General features: G+C 50.7%; 1 protein-coding gene across 3 annotated transcripts in view; it reads right to left on the minus strand.

Annotated features, from left to right (window-relative positions):
- Positions 1 to 2003: 2003 nt before the first annotated feature.
- Positions 2004 to 22159, minus strand: part of MTCL2 (microtubule crosslinking factor 2) — an 86108-nt gene continuing 65952 nt past the window's right edge. For 2 of the 3 annotated variants that reach the window (XM_057300853.2, XM_034947126.4), the window contains 4 exons: positions 22060 to 22131; positions 21437 to 21507; positions 17812 to 19162; positions 2004 to 11209 (listed from right to left, as the gene is read on the minus strand). In XM_057300853.2, the coding sequence (XP_057156836.1) occupies positions 11057 to 11209; positions 17812 to 19162; positions 21437 to 21507; positions 22060 to 22131 (1647 nt within the window). In that variant the 3' untranslated portion in view covers positions 2004 to 11056. The remainder of the gene's footprint in view (positions 11210 to 17811; positions 19163 to 21436; positions 21508 to 22059; positions 22132 to 22159) is intronic. The other variant, XR_008622307.2, reaches the window with a different exon arrangement.

Here is a 22159-nt window from a genome sequence, read left to right on the forward strand (position 1 = left end):
TCCCAGCTAGGGCTGGCCATCCTGGGGCACAATGAGAAAATGATTTCATGGAATACAGACCCAATACATCTTCTACATCGTTTCCCTGCTTTGAATTGTTGCATGGCTCCCTCCTGTCCACAGGAGGCACACATTTTTTTCCCCTATAAGGCACTGTGTCATTAGGCTGGGTGTGGTGGCCCACGCCTCTAATCCCAGCAGTTTGGGAGGCCGAGGCCTGCGGATCACTTGAGGTCAGGAGTTTGAGACCAGCCTGGCCAACATAGCAAAACCCTGTCTCTACTAAAAATACAAAAATTAGCCAGGTGTGGTGGTATGCACCTATAATCCCTGTTACTTGAGAGGCTGAAGCAGGAGAATCACTTGAACCTGGGAGGCCAGGGCTGCGGTGAGCTGAGAACATGCCACTGTACTCCAGTCTGGGCAACAGAGCAAGATTTCATCTCAAAAAAAAAAAAAAAAAAAAAAAAGAAAGAAAGAAAAAAGAAAAGGAAAAAGAAAAAAGGCACTGTGTGATCTGACCCAGCCTCTTCTTTCAGTTCCCCAGTTCTGCTCTGCTCTCTTTCTACGAGGCTTTCACACATGGTATTCCCTCTCCCTGGAACCACTTCCCCTCAGTCCCCTGCCTACAACACACCACCATGGCCTTCATCTGGTCAACATCTCAATCTTAGGTGTCATTCAGATGTCCTTTCCTCTGTGAAGCCTTTCTTGTTTCCTCTGGGCTGGCTGAGCACCCTGGGCTCCCCCTGCCATTAACATTTGATTTCATATCTTCCAGGCCCATCCATTGTATCCTCAATACCTAGCACATGCCTGGCTGTTATTAGCCCCTCATAGAAGAGATCTATGAAAGTATCATGCAGCCAGCTTCTAAGATGGCCCCCAATGATCCCTGGTTCCTGGTGTTCATGCCCTCGTGTAGTCCCCTCCCATGCTGAAGAATGCTAGTCTATATAACCAATTAGATATTGCAGACATTATAGACATTATAGTCTGTGGCTTTCTTTTTTTTTTTTTTGAGACGGAGTTTTGCTCTTGTTGCCCAGGCTAGAGTGCAATGGCACGATCTTGGTTCACAGCAACCTCTGCCTCCTGAGTTCAAGCGATTCTCCTGCCTCAGCCTCCCGAGTAGCTGGGATTACAGGCATGCACCACCACACCCAGCTAACTGTGTATTTTTAGTAGAGATGGGGTTTCTCTATGTTGGTCAGGCTGATCTCCAACTCCCGACCTCAGGTGATCTGCCCGCCTCGGCCTCCCAAAGTGCTGGGATTACAGGCATGAGCCACCGCGCCTGGCCTAGTCTGTGAGTTTCAAGGCTTAGCTATAAAAGACATTGTGACTTCCTCCCTGCTCTCTCATAGATCACATGCTGTGGAGGAAGCCAGACGCCATGTTGTGAAGGCACACAAACAGCCTACAGAGGTCCACATGGTGAGGAACTGAGGCCTCCTGCAAACAGCCAGCAATGACTTGCCAGGCATAAGTAGCTACTTTGCAAATGGGTCTTCCAGCTCATCAGGCATTCAAATGACTGTAGCCTGACTGACAACTGACTGCAACCTCCTGAGACCTTGAATCAGAACTGCCCAGCTCCCAAATTCCTGACCCATAGCATCTGTGGGGTATAATAAATGTTTCAGAATAATTAATTACACTTCAATAGACAATTGACACACACCTAAAAGTGTCTTTTTTTTTTCATAAAATTGTTAAAGTCTTTTGTAGAAAAGTTCAATTCTATTTTTCTTCTTTTTGAAGACTGCATTTGTTTCTCAGTGGTCATATCACACTGTGTGGGAGACGCTGAAGTATCAGCAGGCAGCAGCCAGAACACCTGGTGGCCCCTCCCAAGTGACTCCAAACCAGCCAGCTGGCTGTGGCCTCCCTGGGCTCCCCACTTCCCAGGCAGCTGGGAGTGGGGAAAAGTTAGGTTTCAGATCTGCTGGGGCCCCCACCCACCTCATTAGAAAAATCAGAGAGGAGGCCAAGTCCACAGCAGCTGTTCATATGACATACTTTATTTCCAATCTACAACCATTAAAAACGCTTTATAAGTTTACACTGTACAGTTATTCTCATGTCTGAAATAAGACACAGGGGCAGGGAGAGCTGGTGGATTGGACTGCAGTGTCCTAGCACCCGATCCATCCTAGGAAGGAGCCTTTTGAAGACAGAAGTGGAAAGGAGAGAATAGTGGACAAGAGAGGTGGACAGTTGGCCCAAGGATGCCCTTGGTCCCTTCCCTCCCATGGGCCTTGCCCTGGGGGTCCCCCAGGGCCCATGACTGCAGGACCCTCACCAGGAAACCAGGCTGAGTGGGAAGGGGGTTCACAGTATTGGCGGGGGCTGGGGAGGGGCCAGGATGAGGAGGAAGGGCAGCTTCTGGCTCTCTTCCCAGCTGCTGGGGGTTGGAGCTGTTTTTTGGCACTGTCTACAAGGTATCCCTGGGGTTGGGAGGAGGAGGAACTGGGGATTTAGGATGCTTTCTTTGTGGAGTTAAGGTATCTTTCAGTTTGAAGAGGGGCTATCTGGCCTATGGTGAGGTTCCCAAGGGAGAAAGTCAGGGTCTTCTGCCTCCTGCCTCCCCAGGACTCCCACCCCCTCCCTGGCTGGCACCATCCACACAGCCTTTTGTAAAACCAAGACAAGTGAGAGAGGTGAGCAGAAGCAGGGAAACAAACAATGTGTGCTTTCTCCAGGCCCTTCAACTTCTCTTCCTCTTCCAAGAGGAGCGACTATAGGGTTGGTTTTTGTTGGTGGTGGTTCCCAATCTCAGGAGTCCAGATAAGGCTGGTGTTTTCCACCTGTTCTTGGCCTAGCCAGTCCCAGTCCCTCCCCAGGCTCTACTAATGGCTAGCCCAGATCAGCAGTTGGCATATTCTTATGCATCAGAATCATTTGGAGGGCTCCTTAAAACCCCAGCTTGTAGGGCCCCACTCCACAAGCTCTAATTCAGTGGGTCTTGGGTGGGGCTGCTAATTTGCACTTCTATCAAGTTCCCAGGTGATATTCCTGCTGCTGGAATGCAATACAAGAACCACTGGCTGAGAATGGTGCCCGCAGTCACCTCATTCTGAGCAGCCTGGTGTCTCCTGGGCAGCACTAAGGAGCTGGGCCACAGCTGGCAAAGCCCAGCCTTGGGGCACCACATCACCTGGGAAGCTGCTGGAAATGGTCTTGGGGTGAGTCCCCCGTGCAGAGAAGTAAACTAAGGCACAGAGATCAGTGGCAGAGCTGAGAGAGGAGCCAGGATACCAGGGCCCAGTGGAGAAAGGATGGGGCTGCAGGACCCTACAGCATGAGGTGTGCTCTAGGGCCCACAGGGCCATCCTGGTGCTCATCACAGGATCACAAGACTGGGAAGGTAGGAGAAGTGAAGACATCTGCCCAGACCTGGGCCAGGTTTCCAGATTGCCAGCTGAGGTCCCTCTTCTTGGGAATGGTTTGAGTGGCTTCCAAATAAAGAGTGACAAGGCAGCCAGCCCTGACTGCCTCGGCCCTTCAAAGATGTTTAGAGAAAACCAAAGGTCCCTTCCTCAGGGCATGGTGTCCAGAAAGCTGGTGAAGGGCAGGAAGGGAGGGGAGCAGGGCCGTTGGGATAGACAAGCAGTAGAGGAGGCTCCAAGGAGGGTGAGGAAGGAGTGGCAGGACTGGCAGTGGAGAGAAGCCCTGAGCAGGAGACTTGGGCCCAGCATCATGTCCTCAGTCCCCTCAGGACTTGGGTCTGTGTATTTTGCAAACTGCAAATGCTGTTGGGTTGGGAGGGGTAAGGCATAGAGTTGGGGTGAACTGTAGATTCTGCCAGGACAAGCAGCTCTGAGAGTGGTGAGGTCCAGAGGAGAATGGAGAGGATGGTTGGATACTGAATGGACAAAGAGATGGATCAATGACCAGAGACAGGGAGAGAAGAACCTGTCAGGCAGCACCTGCTTTACAGTCAAAGCCATCTGGGCCTGGGCAGGGCACAGGAGGAAAAAGGAGGGATCCAAGCCCCCCGCACCACCACCACACACACGCCCATTGCAAAGTGCTGGGGCTGCTGCTGGCAGGCTGCTTACAGAGAAGACAGTGTGGCTTAAGGGCGGCACTGGGGGGTTGCTGGGGCAGGGTGAGCCCAGTGAGAAGGGCTGGCAGGGCTGGTGCCTCCTGATGCATTGGAGGAAGAGGCTTTTTTTTTTGGTGTGAGAAAACACAAAATAAATAAACACAGAAACAGGACACCACCACATTTGAGAGCAAATATCAGAGTTGGGAAACCACAGACGCGGACAGGAAGGCTTCCCTGGTAGGAGGCAGGGGGACGAGAAGCCAGTTACTGAGGTTACAGGAAAATCCGCAGGAGGCAGCAGTGCTGGGAAGAACATCCTGGGAGGACTGAGGGCTGAATACTATAGTGAGCTCCGGACCCAGAAGAGGAAAACCTGGTGTGGACGAGGGCCACTCCATTTGCTGGCAGGAACCAGCCAAGGAGAAGAGGAGGCAGGAGGACAAGAGGCTTTGGAGGGAGATGATAAAGAAAGAATGGGTGAGTGGTGGGAAGCAGACTGAGCCCAGAGAGAGGAAGGGGCTAAACCAAGATTACAGAAAGTCAAAGCAGTGTCTCATTCACTACTGGGGATGCAAGACCTGTTGGGAGTCAGGAAACCTGGGTTCTGGTCTTGGCTCTGCCTCTGGTTTGCGGTGTGACCTTGGGTGAGCCACTGCCTTCTCTGGGCCTGATTCCTCATCTCAAAAAATGAGGGGGCTGGACACAAAAGGACAAATACTATATGATTCTACTTAAAAGAGATACCTAGAATAGGCCAATCCACAGAGAAAAAAAAAAAGTAGAATAGAGGTTACCAGGGACTGGGGGCAGGGGGAGTGGGGAGTTACTGTTTAGTGGGTACAGAGTTTCAGTTTAGGATGATGAAAAAGTTCTGGAGGTGGCAGTTACACATTGCAAATGTACTTCGAGCCACTTAGAAATCTTTAAAATGGTAAATTTAATGTTATGCACATTTTGCCATCATTCTTTTAAAAAGGAAGGGGTTTAGACCAAATTATGTTATGGCCTCCTTGCTATTCATGAAGACTAGTGAAGGGGGTGAGGAGAGTATTGTCCCCCACCCCAGGGCCAGGGCACTGAAAGGCTGGGCTGGGGACACTGAGTGTGATCAGATCACTTTCCATTTGTGTAGAACCTTACACTTTTCCAAGGAGACTCGCAGGCACAGTGTTGCAGTTGGTCCTCACCACAGTTACATGGGGTGGGACATTATCCTCACTTTACAGATGGGGAAACTGAGGTATAGACTAGAAACATGATCTCGCCAAGGTCAATCACGTTGGTGGATTATTTATTTTTTTAAATAGTCACCTGGAAAACATCCTTGCATCTTAGGTTCACCCGTTGACTCACCAACTGGCTCAGTGGCCCTTGATGAAAGGATACATGCTATAAATTAGTAGAAGAGTTCGTCTCCTGGGGCCAACATGCTTGCTTCCCATAATTGGATGATAAAAATTATAAATCCTGATGTGTTTCTCTTTTTACCATGGCTGTCAGGAAACTCAAGAGTAAAACTTAATTGCATGATTATGGGAATTACACCAGTTAGATTTACAGAATAATTTCTCTTGCTTTTTTACTTCTTATTTTTATTTTACTGAACCCCTATGATTAAGATTGTAAATAGCCTCTGATGCTTTTTGAAAATCCTGAGTAATTAAATCAGTTTGGTTGAGGACTCGATCCCTTAAGTCCCTGCTCAGTGCTCTTTTTAAGATACAGCATCATGTTTATTGGTTAAAAGAAAGATGAGGCTGGATGCCGTGGCTCACGCCTATAATCCCAGTACTTTGGGAGGCCGAGGTGGGTGGATCACCTGAGGTCAGGAGTTCAAGACCAGCCTGGCCAACATGGTGAAACCCCGTCTCTACTAAAAATAAAAAAATTAGTTGGGTGTGGTGGCACACACCTGTAATCCCAGTTACTCGGGAGGTTGAGGCAGGAGAACTGCTTGAACCTGGGAGGTGGAGGCTGCGGTGAGCTGAAATGGCGCCACTGTACTCCAGCCTGAATGACAGAGCAAGACTCTGTCTCCAAAAAAAAAAAAAAAAGAAAGAAAAAGAAAAAGGAAGATGACCTGGCACGGTGGCTGATGCCTGCCTGTAAGCCCAGCACTTTGGGAGGCTGAGGAGGGCAGATCACTTGAGCCCAGGAGTTTGAAACCAGCCTGGGCAACATAGGGAGACCCCCTGTCTCTAAAAATAATAATAATAAATAATAAATAAATAAATAAATAAAATAAAAAATAAATCTAAAAAGACTTAAAAAAAGAAAGATAGCCTAATAATCAGGGCCACGAACACCAATGGTGTGGCCAATAGTGCCTAAGATCCCCCTGGGAGGGCTGGTTTTATTTTTTATTTTTTTTGAGACAAGTCTCATTCCGTTGCCCAGGCTAGAGCGCAATGGCACAATCTCGGCTCACTGCAACCTCTGCTCCCCTCCGGGTTCAAGTGATTCTCCTGCCTCAGCCTCCCAAGTAGCTGGGATTACAGGCATGTGCCACCACACCTGGCTAATTTTTGCATTTTTAGTAGAGACAGGGTTTCACCATATTGGCCAGGCTCGAACTCCTGAGCTCAAGTGATCCACCCGCCTCAGCCTCCCAAAGTGCTGGGATTACAGGTGTGACCACTGCACCCACCCCTCAACCCCAGGAGAGTTTGTTAAACATGCAGATTCAAGGTGGGGCCCAGGAATCTACATTCTGAACATGCCCTCAGAGAATTCTGCTGAATGGGGACCTCAGATCACCCTCTGGAATACACAGGCTCAGTGATCTAGAATGGACTTGTTTTATGCCTGGGTTGGCCAGCAGCATATTCTGGGTATTCTGGACCCACCAAAAGCCCCCAGCAGGGCAGCGGATTTGCACAGCAAACAGGACAGAGTTGGACCCAAGTTCTCATCTAAACTCAGTGACTTCTCATGCTCTGGGATGAGACCTGTACCTCAGTTTCCTCACAGCAAAATGGGCGCACTAACCCATGTCCTGCCAAGGCTGCCTCCCAGAGTTGTCCCTGAGAGGTCTGAAGGAGATGTGGGGTGGGAAACGATTTCTTTTTTGAGATTGGGTCTCACTCTGTCATCCAGGCTGGAGTGCAGTGGCGCAATCTCTGCTCCTGCAACCTCCGCCTCCTGGGCTCAAGCGATTCTCCCGCCTCAGCCTCCTGAGTAGCTGGGATTACAGGCACGCACCACCATGCTCAGCTAATTTTTTGTACTTTTAGTACAGACAGGGATTCACCACGTTGGCCAGGCTGGCGTTGAACTCCTGGCCTCAACTGATCCGCTCGCCTCAGCCTCCCAAAGAGCTGGGATTTCAGGCGTGAGCCACCATGCCCGGCCAGGGGAAACGTTTTCTATATAGTAAAGTGCTTTAGGCGGGATGTGCAGGGGATGATGATAACCATTGTTATTACTATTATTATGGAAGAAGTAGTGGGAACTTGGGGGGTCTGGTGAGGCTAGAAGCAGGGGACATTCTAGATAGGAGGGGAGAGGGAGAAAGAGCCTGGACGCTGGGTGGGCCAGAGGAGAAGAGGCTGGGTGATGAAACCATAAAAGTGCATGCGGGTGGACATGATGGAACCATGTCAGCACAGGGTGTAAGAGGGTCAAGTCTTTGGGCCCTTGGCCTTGTCACATCGGAAGCCAACTGGTAGAAGAGTGCACCTGGGGACACCTAGAGGTGGGACCCATCTTGAGTTCATAGAAAGCAAGACCTCTTAGAGGTCAGCCTTTGGTGGGAAATAAACTGGGGGAAAGGGCTGGCACAGGGTCAGAGGGTTGGATTCTGATGTCTCGTGTGTGCAGGCCTAAGAGCCACTGATGCACCAAAATGACTTGATTTGCATTCCAATGAAGTCATCATTCCAAAAGGGGCTGATTTGGCTCTGGAAAGAGGTGAGACATAAGAAACATGAGGTTTCCCAGTTTAGGGCCATCATGCCAACTGGTCCCCCATTTCCGCCAACCAACTGATGCCAACCCCATGGACCCAAGCCAAGTGGTCTATGGGGGATTGAGACCCGAGGGTTCCTTGGGACTTTGGTTGAAGAGAGAGTGGAGATGGGGAAAACAGAAAGAAGGATAAAGGAGGAGAAGAAGGGAATAGCAGTAAAAGGCAGAGAGGCAGGAGGAAGGGGGAGAAAGGGTTCGAGAAGGGCAGCATTCCTTCTTGGGACCCCAATTCTCCAGGGAATCCCCACTGTGGGTCAGGCAGTTTTCTGCTTTGGGAATGTTACCAAGACTTAAAAGGCATTTGAAGAAACAAACAAACTTAGAAATCACATTCCAAAAGAGTAGAGAATTTTTACAAACCAATCCCCCCACCCCAAAAAAGAAAACAACCAGTTACCAAGTAAAATGCTAAAAACCGAACCAAACCAATATTTACATGTAACATTTTCAACCCCATCCAGCCCCACGTCCGGAGGCTTCTGCAGGAACAGTGATGAGTGGCCTTGCACAGTGGCATGCAGGAAGTAGAAACTGGGGCTTTACTGAAAACCAAGGTCTGGCTGAGACAACAAAGATGGCAAGGACAATCCTGGACAGTACGATGGTAAGGCTGAGTGGTCCGTAGGTCTTGGGGCTCAGGTCCCACGGGGATTTCTCCCCGAGGCTGAGTACGCAGCCTCCCTGGCTCTCTGTCGCTCTGGGAGGTGGCAGAAGGCCTCTGGTGGCTTGTGGCCTGATGTGAATCCCCTCACCTGGAGATAACCTTGGAGGGCCCCCCTGACCTCATGGGTGAGAGCAGCAGCATCCAAGAGCGGAACTGGCCCACAGCTCCACTGGCTGCCTGCTCTGCCCACACCAGTCACTGGGGCATGGAGGCGGCTGGCGGGACTGGCATGACCCTGGTGTTCAGCCTGCAGGGAAGGGAGATGCAGGACTTGGGGTAACTGGTCCAGGTGATCCCGAATGGGTGGGTCTGGGAACTGGCAGATGGGAGGTGGGAGTGCAGGGGCGCCTCCAGAGTCCTGGGGGCAAATCAGCAAAGCTACTGGTTTTTGGTCTTCCTGATGGGCAATTCTGCAGACAAGCTGATCCATCCTGGTGTTTCCACTCTGGGTCCCCAGTCAGTTACAGGAAGGCTGATGTCTATGTGTGTGTGGGGAGCATGTGTGCAACCAAAAGGGGTTCACCGGCACCAAGGCGAGGCCATGGGAGGCGCTGCCCCACATGCTGCAATGAGCCACGTCGAAATCCAACCAATGGCTCAGGCAGCTCACAGGGGACGTGAGGAAGGGCGGGCAGCAGAGCTGGGGCAGGGAGAAGAGCCGTGAAAGGCCATAAGGCTAAGGAGAGAGGCTGGTGAAAAGGCTGGCAGGCTGGTGAGAACCGAGGCAGGCTGGGAGACACTCAGGTTTATGTGCAAAGCTGCGATAAACAACATTCTCAAAGTTCAGTCCTGTTTTCCTATGAGTTCTCATTTGGGAAACGTGGAGGCATCTCCACACTCTTAATAGAGCTTTAGTAATCCACGTTCGACTCATGAAGAAAGGTGTCAGAGGGAGGGAGGGAAATGAGACAGGCAATGGAGAACGTCTGGGGAGTGGTGATGGCCGTCCAGCCCTCCACCTTGTCAGTGAGTATTTATAGACTGACCGCTGGGGCTGGCCAAGTACCAGGCATTGAGTAATAAGTAGTGTTCTGAGGCCACATGGCTAGCAGTGTTAGGGTGCAGGGCTCCAGCTCTGTTGAGCGGCCCTCCAAAGCTGACCAGGAGACCAGGTCTCCAAACCTGGCTGCCAAGCTGCCTCGTCCACCCAGGGGACCCCATGCCTGTCCATGCTGTTAGAAGCCCCATGTTGTCCCAGTGGCAAGAATGCATGTTTCAACCTCCAATAAATTACCTTAGGGACTTTGGGATAAATTAAATTATTAAAATAAAGTAAACCACCTTAAATATTTATAGTAGGAAAAATTCAAATAAACAATCTAGGCAAGATATGTGTTTCCAGGCCCCAGTCTACTGCTGTGTCCTGGGCTCTGGCCTCTTGGTGTTCTCCTGGGCCTGACCTGGCCAACCAAGAATCTCTTACTGGGAATATCTTTGCCCCCCAACCAGCTGCAGGATGTAAACACAGTGGAGATGTAGTGCCTGCTTCCTCTCAGGGTGCCAGGGAAAGAGGCCTCTGAGATCACTTGAGATCAAGGCAGTGTATTTAGGCATTTATCTATGCACCAGGTCTTGAGACTGACTCTACCTATTTCTGTCCTCAAGGGGTCTGCTGGGAACGTTGGGGCCCCAAGTCACTTTGGCAAGGAAGGCAATTGCAATCACTCCCCAACCCTGAGCCCTGCATGTTTCCACTTCGCCTCCCAGCTCTTGCTGCATCCAGGCTATGGGCAGGGAGATCCAGGGCTCCAGGACACTAAGCAATGGCCCTGGCTACTGCCCTATCATACTCCCTAGTGTCCCAGCAATCTAGAGCAGTGGGGCTGGGAGGAGGAGGTGGTGGAGAGAAGGAGGTGATGGTGATGATGCCCAACAGGGCTCCACCAGGAACCAAACATGGAGCCCTAGAGCAAAGCCTGTTCTTCTCAGCAGTGTCTCCTCCCAAATGAAGGGGTGGATGGTCAGCAGGAAACATCTCTCTGACTCCTTTTCCCCAAAGGCATGGCCAGACATGTATCCTTCTTGGGCTTTCCAAGAGGGTGGCATGGGCAGAACCAGGCAAGGCTCTCTCTTAGGACCCAGGGATCGGCTCTTGACAGATCTCTCAGTGGATGCTTGGGAAGCCCAGGTTTGGTCTCTCTCCCACTCACTGCCTTCCCCTGGGAAGTCGAAGCTCACCACCCAGGGGCCAGCAGGAGACCCGGCTTTACCTTGATGTGAAAGCTGCATTCTGGCAGTGGCATCACTGCTGTCCCTCCAGGGCCAGGCAATGCTGAGGACACAGCCCCTCGCCTCACCTCGTCTCGTCTCTGCTGGTTCCCTTCTGCTATCCAGGGGCTGGGCTGGTTGAGGCGGGGAGCTTGGCTGCTCTGTCACTCGCTGGGGGGAAGTGCCCTCTCCTCCCCACCCCAGCTGGACTCTGAAGGATGCAGCCTGCACTTGGAAGGAGAGTGGCGGATGGCAGAGCGGGACGATCGGGCGAAGCAGGAGGTGAGAGACTGGGTACTACAGTCACAAACAGCGTCCTAGGAAGAGGGAGGCAGGGAGGCAGGAAGTCAAGAGGAGCCAGGAGACATGGACCACCATGAGCTGTGTGGTATGCCAGGCAAGGAACTGAGACTCGGCCATAAACCAGTTCCCAGGGGCTGAAGCTCCTCACTGGACCAATTTTTTCTTTCTGTTGTTCTTCTCCCATTAGAGCAGTAATGGAAGTTCATTGTAATATATTCTAGGCTATACAGAGAGGACAGTGGACACTGTCCATGGTCCTGCACACCAAAGAGATTCTTAACATACATTTACCAAAATGACAGCTTATTTTGCAACTGTAAAACACGAACACTTTTCTGTCACTAGGTATGTCTAGATCTCCTTCCTTTTTATCCTTTTTTTTCGTTTGAGACAGGGTCTCACTATGTTGCTCAGGCTGGTCTTGAACTCCTGGGCTCAAGCGATCCTCCTGCCTCAGCCTCCCAAACTGCTGGAATTAGCACCTTTGGGTGCTCATGCCTCCCAAAGGCATGAGCCACCATGCCTGGCTGATTGCCTTCTTTTTTAGTGTCTCTGTACCATTTCACTAGATAGAAATAACTGATTTATATACCCAATTAGCTTTTTTTATTTTTTTATTTTTTAGACAGAATCTTGCTCTGTTCCCCAGGCTGGAGTGCAGTGGTACGATCTTGACTCACTACAACCTCCACCTCACGGATTCAAGTGATTCTTGTGCCTCAGCCTCCCAAGTAGCTAAGATTACAAGCGTGTGCCACCATGCCTAGCTAATTTTTGTATTTTTAGTAGAGAGGGAATTTTAGCATGTTGGTCAGGCTGGTCTCAAACTCCTGACCTCTAGTGGTCTGCCCGCCTTGGCCTTCCAAAGTGGTGGGATTGCAGGTGTGAGCCACTGTGCCTGGCCCCAATTCACTTTTTATGTACATCTGGGTAGTTTCTAATTTTTTACTATTACCAATAAACAGAAATAATGATCAAAAGTACTGCTGCCAGGCACGGTGGCTCATGCCTGTAATCCTAGCACTTTGGGAGGCTGAGGCGGGTGGATCACGAGGTCAGGAGATCGAGACCATCCTGGCCAACATGGTGAAACCCCATCTCTACTAAAAATACAAAAATTAGCTGGGCATGGTGGCATGCACCTGTAGTCCCAGCTACTCGGGAGGCTAGGGCAGGAGAATCGCTTAAACCCAGGGTGCGGAGGTTGCAGTGAGCTGAGATTGTGCCACTGCACTCCAGCCTGGGTGAAAGAGCAAGACTCCATCTGGAAAAAAAAAAAAAAAAAAGTGCTGCTGGACAGCTGGCCATGGTGGCTCACACCTGTAATGCCAGCACTTTGGGAGGCTATGGCAGGTGGATCACCTGAGGTCAGGAGTTCAAGACCAGGCTGGCCAACATGGTGAAACCCCATCTCTACTCAAAATACAAAAATTACCCGGGCATGGTGGCACGTTCCTGCAGTCCCAGCTACTTGGGAGACCGAAGCAGCAGAACGGCTTGAACTCAGGAGGCGGAGATTGCAGTGAGCCGAGATCACATCACTGCACTCCAGCCTGGGGGACGGAGTGAGACTCCATCTCAAAAAAAAAAAAAAAAAAAAAGTGCTGCTGGGCTGGGCCATGTGGGAGGCTGAGACAGGAGGATCCTTTGAGCCCAGGAGGTCAAGGCAGCAGTGAGCTATGATTGTGTCACTGGGCTCTGGCTTGAGCAATAGAGCAAGAACCCATCTCTTTAAAAAATAAATAAAATGGCCCGGGCGTGGTGGCTCATGCCTGTAATCCCAGCACTTTGGGAGGCCAAGGCGGGTGGATCACGAGGTCAGGAGATCGAGACCATCTGAAACCCCGTCTCTACTAAAAATACAAAAAATTAGCCGGGCGTGGTGGCAGGTGCCTGTAGTCCCAGCTACTTGGGAGGCTGAGGCAGGAGAATGGCGTGAACCTGGGAGGCGGAGCTTGCAGTGAGCCGAGATCGTGCCACTGCACTCCGGCCTAGGCAACAGAGCGGGACTCCATCTCAAAAATAAATAAATAAATAAATAAATAAAATAAAAGTGCTGTGATAGAGCCAAACTGCTTGGTTAAATCCCAGCTTTGCCAATTACTAGCTGTGTGACCTTGGGAGATTTACTTAACCTCTCTTGAGCTTTGATTTCCTCCCCTCTCTTTTTTTCTTTTTCTTTTCTTTTTTTTTGAGACGGAGTTTAGCTCTTGTTGCCCAGGCTGGAGTGCAATGATGCGATCTCAGCTCACAGCAACCTCTGCCTCCCGGGTTCGAGCGATTCTCCTGCCTCAGCCTCCCGAGTAGCTGGGATTACAGGCATGTGCCACCACGCCCGGCTAATTTTGTATTTTTAGTAGAGATGGGGTTTCTCGGCATTGGTCAGGCTGGTCTCAAACTCCCGACCTCAGGTGATTGGGTGAGCCACTGCGCCCAGCCTCTTTTTATTTTTCTTTATCCATCTCTGTGAATATTTCCATAGGCTACCTTCGTAAAAGAAGAACTACTGGGTCAATGGGTAGCACGCACATTTTACATACTGAACAATATTTGGATCAACTTTAAAATCAACATTCAAAATCCAGCCAGCTTTGTGCTGTTGTTTCTTGATGTGGTGCTGGTTATATGGAAGTGATGGTTAATTTTATATTCAATATGACTGGGCCACAGGTGCCGAGATATTACGTAAAACATTGTTCTGGGTATTTCTGTCAGAGTGCTTTGAGATGAGATTAACATGTAAATTCTCAGCCAGGCGCAGTGGCTCACGTCTGTTATCCCACCACTTTGGGAGACTGAGGCAGGCGGATCACTTGAGATCAGGAGTTCGAGACCAGCCTGGCCAACATGGTGAAACCCTATCTCTACTAAAAATAAAAAAGTAGCCGGGCGTGGTGGCATGTGCCTGTAATCCCAGCTACTTGGTTGGGAAGCTGAGGTACAAGAATCGCTTGAGCCTGGGAGGCAGAGGTTGCAGTGAGCCGAGATCACACCACTGCATTCCAACCTGGGTGACAGAGTGAGGCTCCATCTCAAAAAAAAAAAAAAAAGCGAATTCTCCCTAACATGGACCCCATCCAGTCAGTTAAAGGCTTGAACAGAACAAGAGGGCTTACTCTCCCTCAAGTAAGAGAATTCTTCCTGCCTGACAGCCTTCAGACTGAGACACCTGCTTTTTTCCTGCCTTGAGACTTTATTATTTATTTATTTTTGAGACAGAGTCTCACTCTGTTGCTCAGGCTGGAGTGCAGTGGTGCGATATTGGCTCACTGCCTCCTGGGTTCCAGCAATTCTCATGCCTCAATCACCCAAGTGGCTGGAACTGTAAGCATGTGCCACCATGCCCAGCTAATTTTTGTATTTTTTTTTTTTTTTTTTTTTTTTGAGATGGAGTCTCGCTCTGTCACCCAGGCTGGAGTGCAGTGGCACGATCTCGGCTCACTGCAAGCTCCGCCTCCCGGGTTCATGCCATTCTCCTGCCTCAGCTTCCCAAGTAGCTGGGACTACAGGCGCCTGCCACCACGCCTGGCTAATTTTTTGTATTTTTAGTAGAGACGGGGTTTCACCGTGTTAGCCAGGATGGTCTCGATCTCCTGACCTCATGATCCACCCACCTCAGCCTCCCAAAGTGCTGGGATTACAGGCGTGAGCCACTGCGCCCAGCCAATTTTTGTATTTTTTAAGTAGAGACAGGGTTTTGCTACGTTGGCCAGGCTGGTCTCAAACTCCTAGCCTCAAGCAATCCACCTCTCTCGGCCTCCCAAAGTGCTGGGATTACAGGTGTGAGCCACCACGCCTGGCCCTTTTTTTTTTTTTTTTTTTTTTTTTTAAAGATGGAGTCTTGCTCTGTTGCCCAGGCTAGAGTGCAGTGGCGTGGTCTCAGCTTGTTGCAACCTCCACCTCCCGGCTTCAAGCAATTCTCCTGCCTCGGCCTCCCGAGTAGCTGGGACTATAGGCGCATGCTGCCACGCCTGGCTAATTTTTTGTATTTTTTAGTAGAGATGGGGTTTCACTGTGTTGCCCAGGCTGGTCTTAAATTCCTGAGCTCAGGCAATCCACCTGCCTCGGCCTCCCAAAGTGCTAGGATTACAGGCGTAAGCCACTGTGCCTGGCCTCTTTTTTTTTTTTTTTTAATGTAGAGATGAGCTCTCACCATGTTGCTCAGACTGGTCTTGAACTCCTAGCTCAAGTGATCTGCCCACCTCAGTCTCCCAAAGTGCTGGGATTAGAGACATGAGCCATTGCACCTGGCCAAAAAAGGAATAAATATTTAAAAGATGTTTTTAAATGTCAGCCAGCTGAGTGAGAGTATAGAAAAGTAACGCACTCGCCACACACTGCTGGAAGCTGTAGATATGGCACACTTTTGAAAAACAATTTGGCAGTATTTATCAAATAACTTTAAAACATTTATATATTTTTTTTTGTGGAGATGGAGTCTCACTCTGTCACCCAGGCTGGAGTGCAGTGGTGCCATCTCAGCTCACTGCAGCCTCCGCCTCCTGGGTTCAAGCGATTCTCCTGCCTCAGCCTCCTGAGTAGCTAGGACTACAGGTGACCACCACTATGCCCGGCTAATTTTTGTATTTTTAGTACAGACGGGGTTTCACCATATTGGCCAGGCTGATCTCAAACTCCTGACCTTGTGATCCACCTGCCTCGGCCTCCCAAAGTGCTGGGATTACAGGCATGAGCCACCGCGCCCGGCCACATTTATATTCTATTATCCTTTAATCTCATTTCTGCAACTTATACCTAAGGAAATAGTCTGAAATGTAAAAAAATGATTTTGCACCAAGATGTTCACCACAGCATTATTTGCAATAGGGACAAACTAGAAACCACCTAAACGTACAATAATAGAAAAGTAGAATGTTTGAGTCTATCACAGCCCATTCCACACACAGCCCTTCTCATGTCTCTGTGCCCCACAGCAGACCACATGGTACCACTCCCAGCCATAGACTGGACCAAGGGGTACACTCGCCTCTAGCTGCACCAATCAGAGTTTCCTTCTTTCAGAAATGTGGAATTGGGAGACAGGGATTTGTGTCAGTGTCTCCTAGGGGCTTGAACTGGAAGATGTTGTAAAGTCAGAGCTGGGACAGCCCACCCAGTCCTTGTGCAAATGCAACAGAGAGAGAAACAGAGAAAAAGGAGGAATATGATATCAGAGAGGGTGAAGCTTAAAGAGAGGAGAGGAAGACAGGGAGAAGCTGCTGAGGTTGTCAGGTTCCTACTCTTGGGTTTTATAAAACATGCCATCCTTCAAATACATTTCCTTTCCTTTCTGCAAAGTTAACTTATGTGCATTCTAACATTCAAATAATGCTCACTAACATTCAAATAAGGTTTACTAATTAACTTATAAGAAACTGATAGCAGGAGTGGGGTGTGCAGCAAAAGATTCTCAGAGGAATGTGAGCACTTAGGTGTGAAGTCTTGATGGGGTGGAGAAGTGGTATGCCCGCTAATGTTTAACAATTAGTTTTCCAGGAGTGATAGGAGGAGCCCCGATTTGTAGTGTTTACCAATTTTTATGCTGTAAATCCTCCCACTGTGGCCAATCTCAAGGTACCAAGGTGATGTTAAACACAGAGATGTGGCCAGGCGCGGTGGCTCACGCCTGTAATCCTAACACTTTGGGAGGCCAAGGTGGGCAGATCACTTGAGGTTGGGAGTTCGAGACCAGCCTGGCCAACATGTGAAACCCCGTCTCTACTAAAAAATACAAAAATTAGCCGGGCATGGTGGCAGGTGCCTTAATCCCAGCTACTTGGGAGGCAGAGACAGAATTGTTTGAACCCAGGAGGCGGAGGTTACAGTGAGCCAAGATTGAGTCATTGCACTCAAGCCTGGGGGACAAGAACGGGACTTCTCTCAAAACAAAAACAAAAACAATAAAAAAAAAAAAAACCCACAGAGATGCTGACAATTGGCTCCCGCAAGCCAAACAAGCTGGCTCTAGCACACCACTGGGTGGCAGGAGAGCAGTAAGGCCCCTTCCCTGGAGGGGATGCTGGCAGTCTCTGGTGGGTGGAGCAAAAGCTGCTAGTTAAGCCATGCTCACTAGTCTCTTGGAATTCAGACCATGTGACCATCAGGTCTGTGTTGTTCCAGGTCTGGGACCTTCCAACTCTATCCTAGACCAGCATAAGAACTTCCTGGGACACATGGCCATATCCCTGAATTTTTATTTTACATATATAGATATATATACACATAGATAGATAGATAGATAGATAGATAGATAGATAGATAGATAGATAGATAATTTTTTTTTTTTTGGTGAGACGGAGTCTCAGTCTGTCACCCAGGCTGGAGTGCAATAGCACAATTTCAGCTCACTGCAACTTCCGCCTACTGGGTTCAAGTGATTCTCCTGCCTCAGCCTCCAGAGCAGCTGGGACAACAGGTGCATGCCACCACGCCTGGCCAATTTTTGTATTTTTAGTAGAGATGGGGTTTCACCATGTTGGCCAGACTGGTCTTGAACTCCTGATCTCAGGCGATCCACCCACCTCGGCCCATATCTCTGAACTTAAAAACCAAAAGAGCTTGGACCTTATATACTAACTCCACCTACTAAGAGAAAGGACAGATCCCACCCACCTACCTCATTGGGAAGGACCACGGCTCCATCTCCGTCCCGGAGGACACCATCCTTCCCCACCTGGGGGAGCATGGTGAGTCTGACCTCCTCACTGCTGCCCAACTTGGCTGCCTTCTTGTTCAGGATCCTGGCCACACCCTCTGGCTGATGGTAGCTGGCCGGGGAGAGGGGCTCTGGCTTCTTGGTGCCCTCCTCTCCTGCTGATGAGGTGGGGCTCGGTGCCCGGCCACACACATTACGGAAGAATTCCTGCACAATGCCGTACTTGGGAGGCTCGGGCTTGGCCCGCGTCTCAGACATGCCCAGTTTCCAGACAGACTCCGTGCTCCCTGAGTGCTCCACCACACTGAAGAGGCTGGAGAGTCCATCGTTGATGTTTCTCAATACAGGGCTGTCCCGTGTGGTGGTGGAGCGGGCCCAGGCCGAGCCGTTCTGCTTGCCCTGGTGCAGGTTCCACAGGCTGCGGTCCTTGCTGCTGTCCAGCTTGGACACGGACCGCCTCTGGAGCTTTGGTGAGCCATACTTGGGGGAGCAGCAGGGCCGCTCGATGCGCGAATGGACCTTGTCCAGGGAGGAGGAGATCTGCTTGCTGCGCACAGACACGAGCGAAGAGCTGCGGGGTGACCAGGCCTTGCCATGGAGGCTGCTGCGGGGTGGGTCGGTCTGCAGGCCCACGCTGACCGTGCGGATGGTCTGTGTGCCCACACTGGCCAGGCCCACCGTCTGGCTGGATGTGCTCTTCACTTTCCTCTCCAGTGAGCCGGAGCGCATGGCCTGGCGCACACAGTTGGTGATCTCCTTCATGTCATCACTCATGTTGCCTGACATCTCAAAGTCATGCAGGGCCGCTGGGAAGCCAGGCCCGGCCGCCGAGGGGCTGCCCGCTGAGCCTCCGTCCAGGCGCTGCCGTGAGAAGTTGCAGAGCCACCGACCATAGGAGCTCTCAGCCAGCCCATCAGCCTCGGCCGACTCTTTGGGCTTGGCTGTGGTGAAGAGGAAGCCGGGCTCGATAATGATCTTGCCCTCTTTGTCATGAACCACAGGGACTCCCAGGCGCCGGGCCACCGGGGGACTATAGTAGACTCGGATGCCCGTCTTGTCAGGAGCCGTGTAGCTGCGCTGCATCTGCCTCCCTGGGGGGTCCTGGCAGGCCAGGGCACCCAGGTGGTTGCAGTCCCTCGACGAGAGCCCAGGCTTCTCCTTGGTGTCTTTCTCTGGATCCCCTGGCTCGGAACTCACAAAGCCAAAGGCAGGGTTGTTAGGCAGCTTCTTGCCCCGGGCATCTCCGCCAGCAAGGTAAGGGGAACAGTCGAGCAAACTTTCAAACTCAGACATGGAAGAAACAGATTTGGTTCTGCGAAGGACAGAGGAGGAAATGTCATTATTAGTGGAAATAACACTGAGGGCACACTCTGGTCTACCACCCTGGTCCGTGTGCTGCGTGAGGGCAAAGACCAGGACCGTCTTGTTCACCTCTTGTAGAGATGTTGTTGGTGCCCAGTCCCACATTCTGTCTGCATTTTCTTTTTTTTTTTTCTCCCAAACAGGTCTTGATATGTCACCCAGGCTGGAATGCAGTAGTGCAATAATAGCTCACTGCAGCCTCAAACTCCTGGGCTCAAGTGATCCTCCCATTTCAGCCTCCAGAGTAGCTGGGACTACAGGTGTGCACCACCAAACTTGACTTTTTTTTTTTTTTTTTGAGACAGAGTCTTGTTCTGTCACCCAGGCTGGAGTGCAGTGGCATGATCTCGGCTCACTACAACTTCCACCCTCCAGGTTCAAGAGATTCTCCTGTCTCAGCATCCGGAGCAGATGAAATTACAGGCGTGTGCCACCACGCCCAGCTAATTTTTGTATTTTTAGTAGAGGTGGGGTTTCACCATGTTGGCCAGGCTGGTCTGGAACTCCTGACCTCAGGTGATCCACCCGCCTCAGCCTCCCAAAGTGCTGGGATTACAGATGTGAGCCACTGTGCCCAGCCTAACACCTGGCTAATTTTTAAAAAATTTTTTGTAGAGATGGGGGTCTCCCTATGTTGCCCAGGCTGGTCTCAAACTTCTGGCCTCAAGAGATCTTCCTGCCTCTGCCTCTCAAAATGCTGGGATTAAAGGCATGAGCCACTGCACCTGGCCTCTCTTTGCACTTTCACCTATACACCTAAAACTGCATACTCTGAACTGCATACTCCACCATTCTCTATCTGATGGTTTTTTTTTCTGCCTGTGGGATCATACTTGGCTGTCCTACACATAGAAGAATCTAGACCCAGCACTTTGGGATGCTGAGGCAGGCAGATCACCTGAGGTCAGGAGTTTGAGACTAGCCTGACCAAGATGGTAAAACCCTATCTCTTAGTAAAAATACAAAAATTAGCCAAGCGTGATGGCGTTAGCCTGTAACCCCAGCTACTCAGGAGGCTGAGGCAGGAGAATCGCTTGAACCTGGGAGGTGGAGGTTGCAGTAAACTAAGAGTGTGCCATTGCACTCCACCCTGGGAGACAGAGCAAAACTCTGCCTCAAAAAAAAAAACAAAAACAAAAAAAACAAAACACACGCCCAAACCGAAGCTAGAGATAGTACAGAGTTAATGAGTTCACGCCCCTAAACACAGCCCTCAACAAACAATAGGTGGGATATGGTGAACAAGTGCCCCAACCTCCTTGTGGTGGGATGACTCTAAGCTGCATGTTCTCCTCTGGCTCCCTGAGTTCCTCCGACAGCCTGAACTCCAGTTGCCCGTGGAATAACCTGGTTGAAGCTCCTTTTATCGGCTGCTTTCCCTTCCCTGTCTCACTTCCAAGTGTTTCCTGAAATTCTGTCCCAAATAAACCATTTGCACTTAAATCTTTGTCTCAGGGTTTGCTTATGGGGGAATCCAAACTAAGACGCCATGAAGCTCCTGGCACACCTATTGCCTGAATCACTGAACACACCAGGCATATGGAAATGCACGTGTCAGACCACTCTGATTAACTTCAAGAGGCAGCTCCTATCATCCCCACTAGACAGAGATGGGAAGTATTGCTCAAGGTCAAGGTCATAGAGCTAGAACTGGCAGGGCTGGCATTCAAACCTGGCCCTCTGGCTCCACAGCCTGTCCCGCCTGCCTTGCTTCTGGGCTGGTCTGATAGCAGCTGGGGGTTCTGTTTCCCTGACTCCTTTCATGGGTTTCCTAACAGTGGAGACGTGGTCCTTATGGTCTTGGGGTGGGGGTCTCCTTGGCCATAGCACAGGGCTGGGCCCAAAGGATGCTGCTCAATAATCCCAGGAATAGACGTCAATCTTGACTCTCCTAACTCCAGAGGCAGGAGAAAAGAATCCCAAGAGCAGCAAAATGTTTTGTTTCCACCTGTGTTCTATTCCCGGACTCAAACAACATGCAGCAGCCTGGAATTCCCACTGCCCCAAGCCTTCCAGCTCCTGAGTGGCTCGGGTTCCAGAGAAACCATATCCCGATGCTCTCCCAACTTGGATGCGGTGGGGTGGCGGCAGGAAGAGGGCAAAGGGGCGGAGCAGGGCTGCGGGGAAAGCAGGTAGAGTGGGTGCAGGGCGCAGCAGGAGGTGGAGAGGGGCGAGGCTGTGGGGCGGGGCAGAGAGGCAGAGCAGGGGACCAGCATGCAAGCACCTCTTTAAACCGTTTCCTCCAAGCTCAACTTCGGAAACAGCCTCCTTGTCGTGGATCTTCTCACTGCGTGTCTGTCAAGGAAGAGAGACAGGAAGGGTCAGTTCTGGCCACCAGAGCACTAAGGGCATGGAACAAGAGACCAGCCCCGACCTCAGTGCTTGAATCTCCTCATCCGGAGAGCAGGAATGACGTCATCAATGATCTAGTATGGTCAGTTTCTGGCTGCCCTGCATCCAACTCCCCCACCATATGTGATCCAGGCTGGGCCAATCAGAGCTCCAAGAGTGACCCACCCAAGGAAAGGGACCACTTAAAATTTAATCCAAATGTGGTGACTGCAACAAAGCATCCAGTGGTCCACTGCTCAGCTGGTGGTGGGCTTGTCTTCTCCCTCCTCAACCCTACCCCCTCACTTAGCCCAGTCCCTGGGTGGTTGGGTTTTTTTTTTTTATTTTTTTTAAGGAAGGAACCATGAGATACAGACTCCAGGGCTGAGGAGCCCAAGGTGCAAGAGTGTGACCTATGAGACAGGGTTAGCAACTTCCTCTCATGTCCCCCACAAGCAGGGACCTTTATGGTGTAGCCAGGAGCCAAGATAACATGGCAGCAGCCGCCCCACTCACCTCCTTCCAGCTGTTGTCCTGCTTCTCCAGCTCCGAGTGCTTCAGGACCCAGGGGTCGGCAGCCTTCTGCAGCTGGGCAAGGGCAGAGAGGGTGGGTCGG

This window comes from Pan paniscus, chromosome 21 (genome assembly GCF_029289425.2).
Source record: "Pan paniscus chromosome 21, NHGRI_mPanPan1-v2.0_pri, whole genome shotgun sequence".
Lineage (NCBI taxonomy): Eukaryota > Metazoa > Chordata > Mammalia > Primates > Hominidae > Pan > Pan paniscus.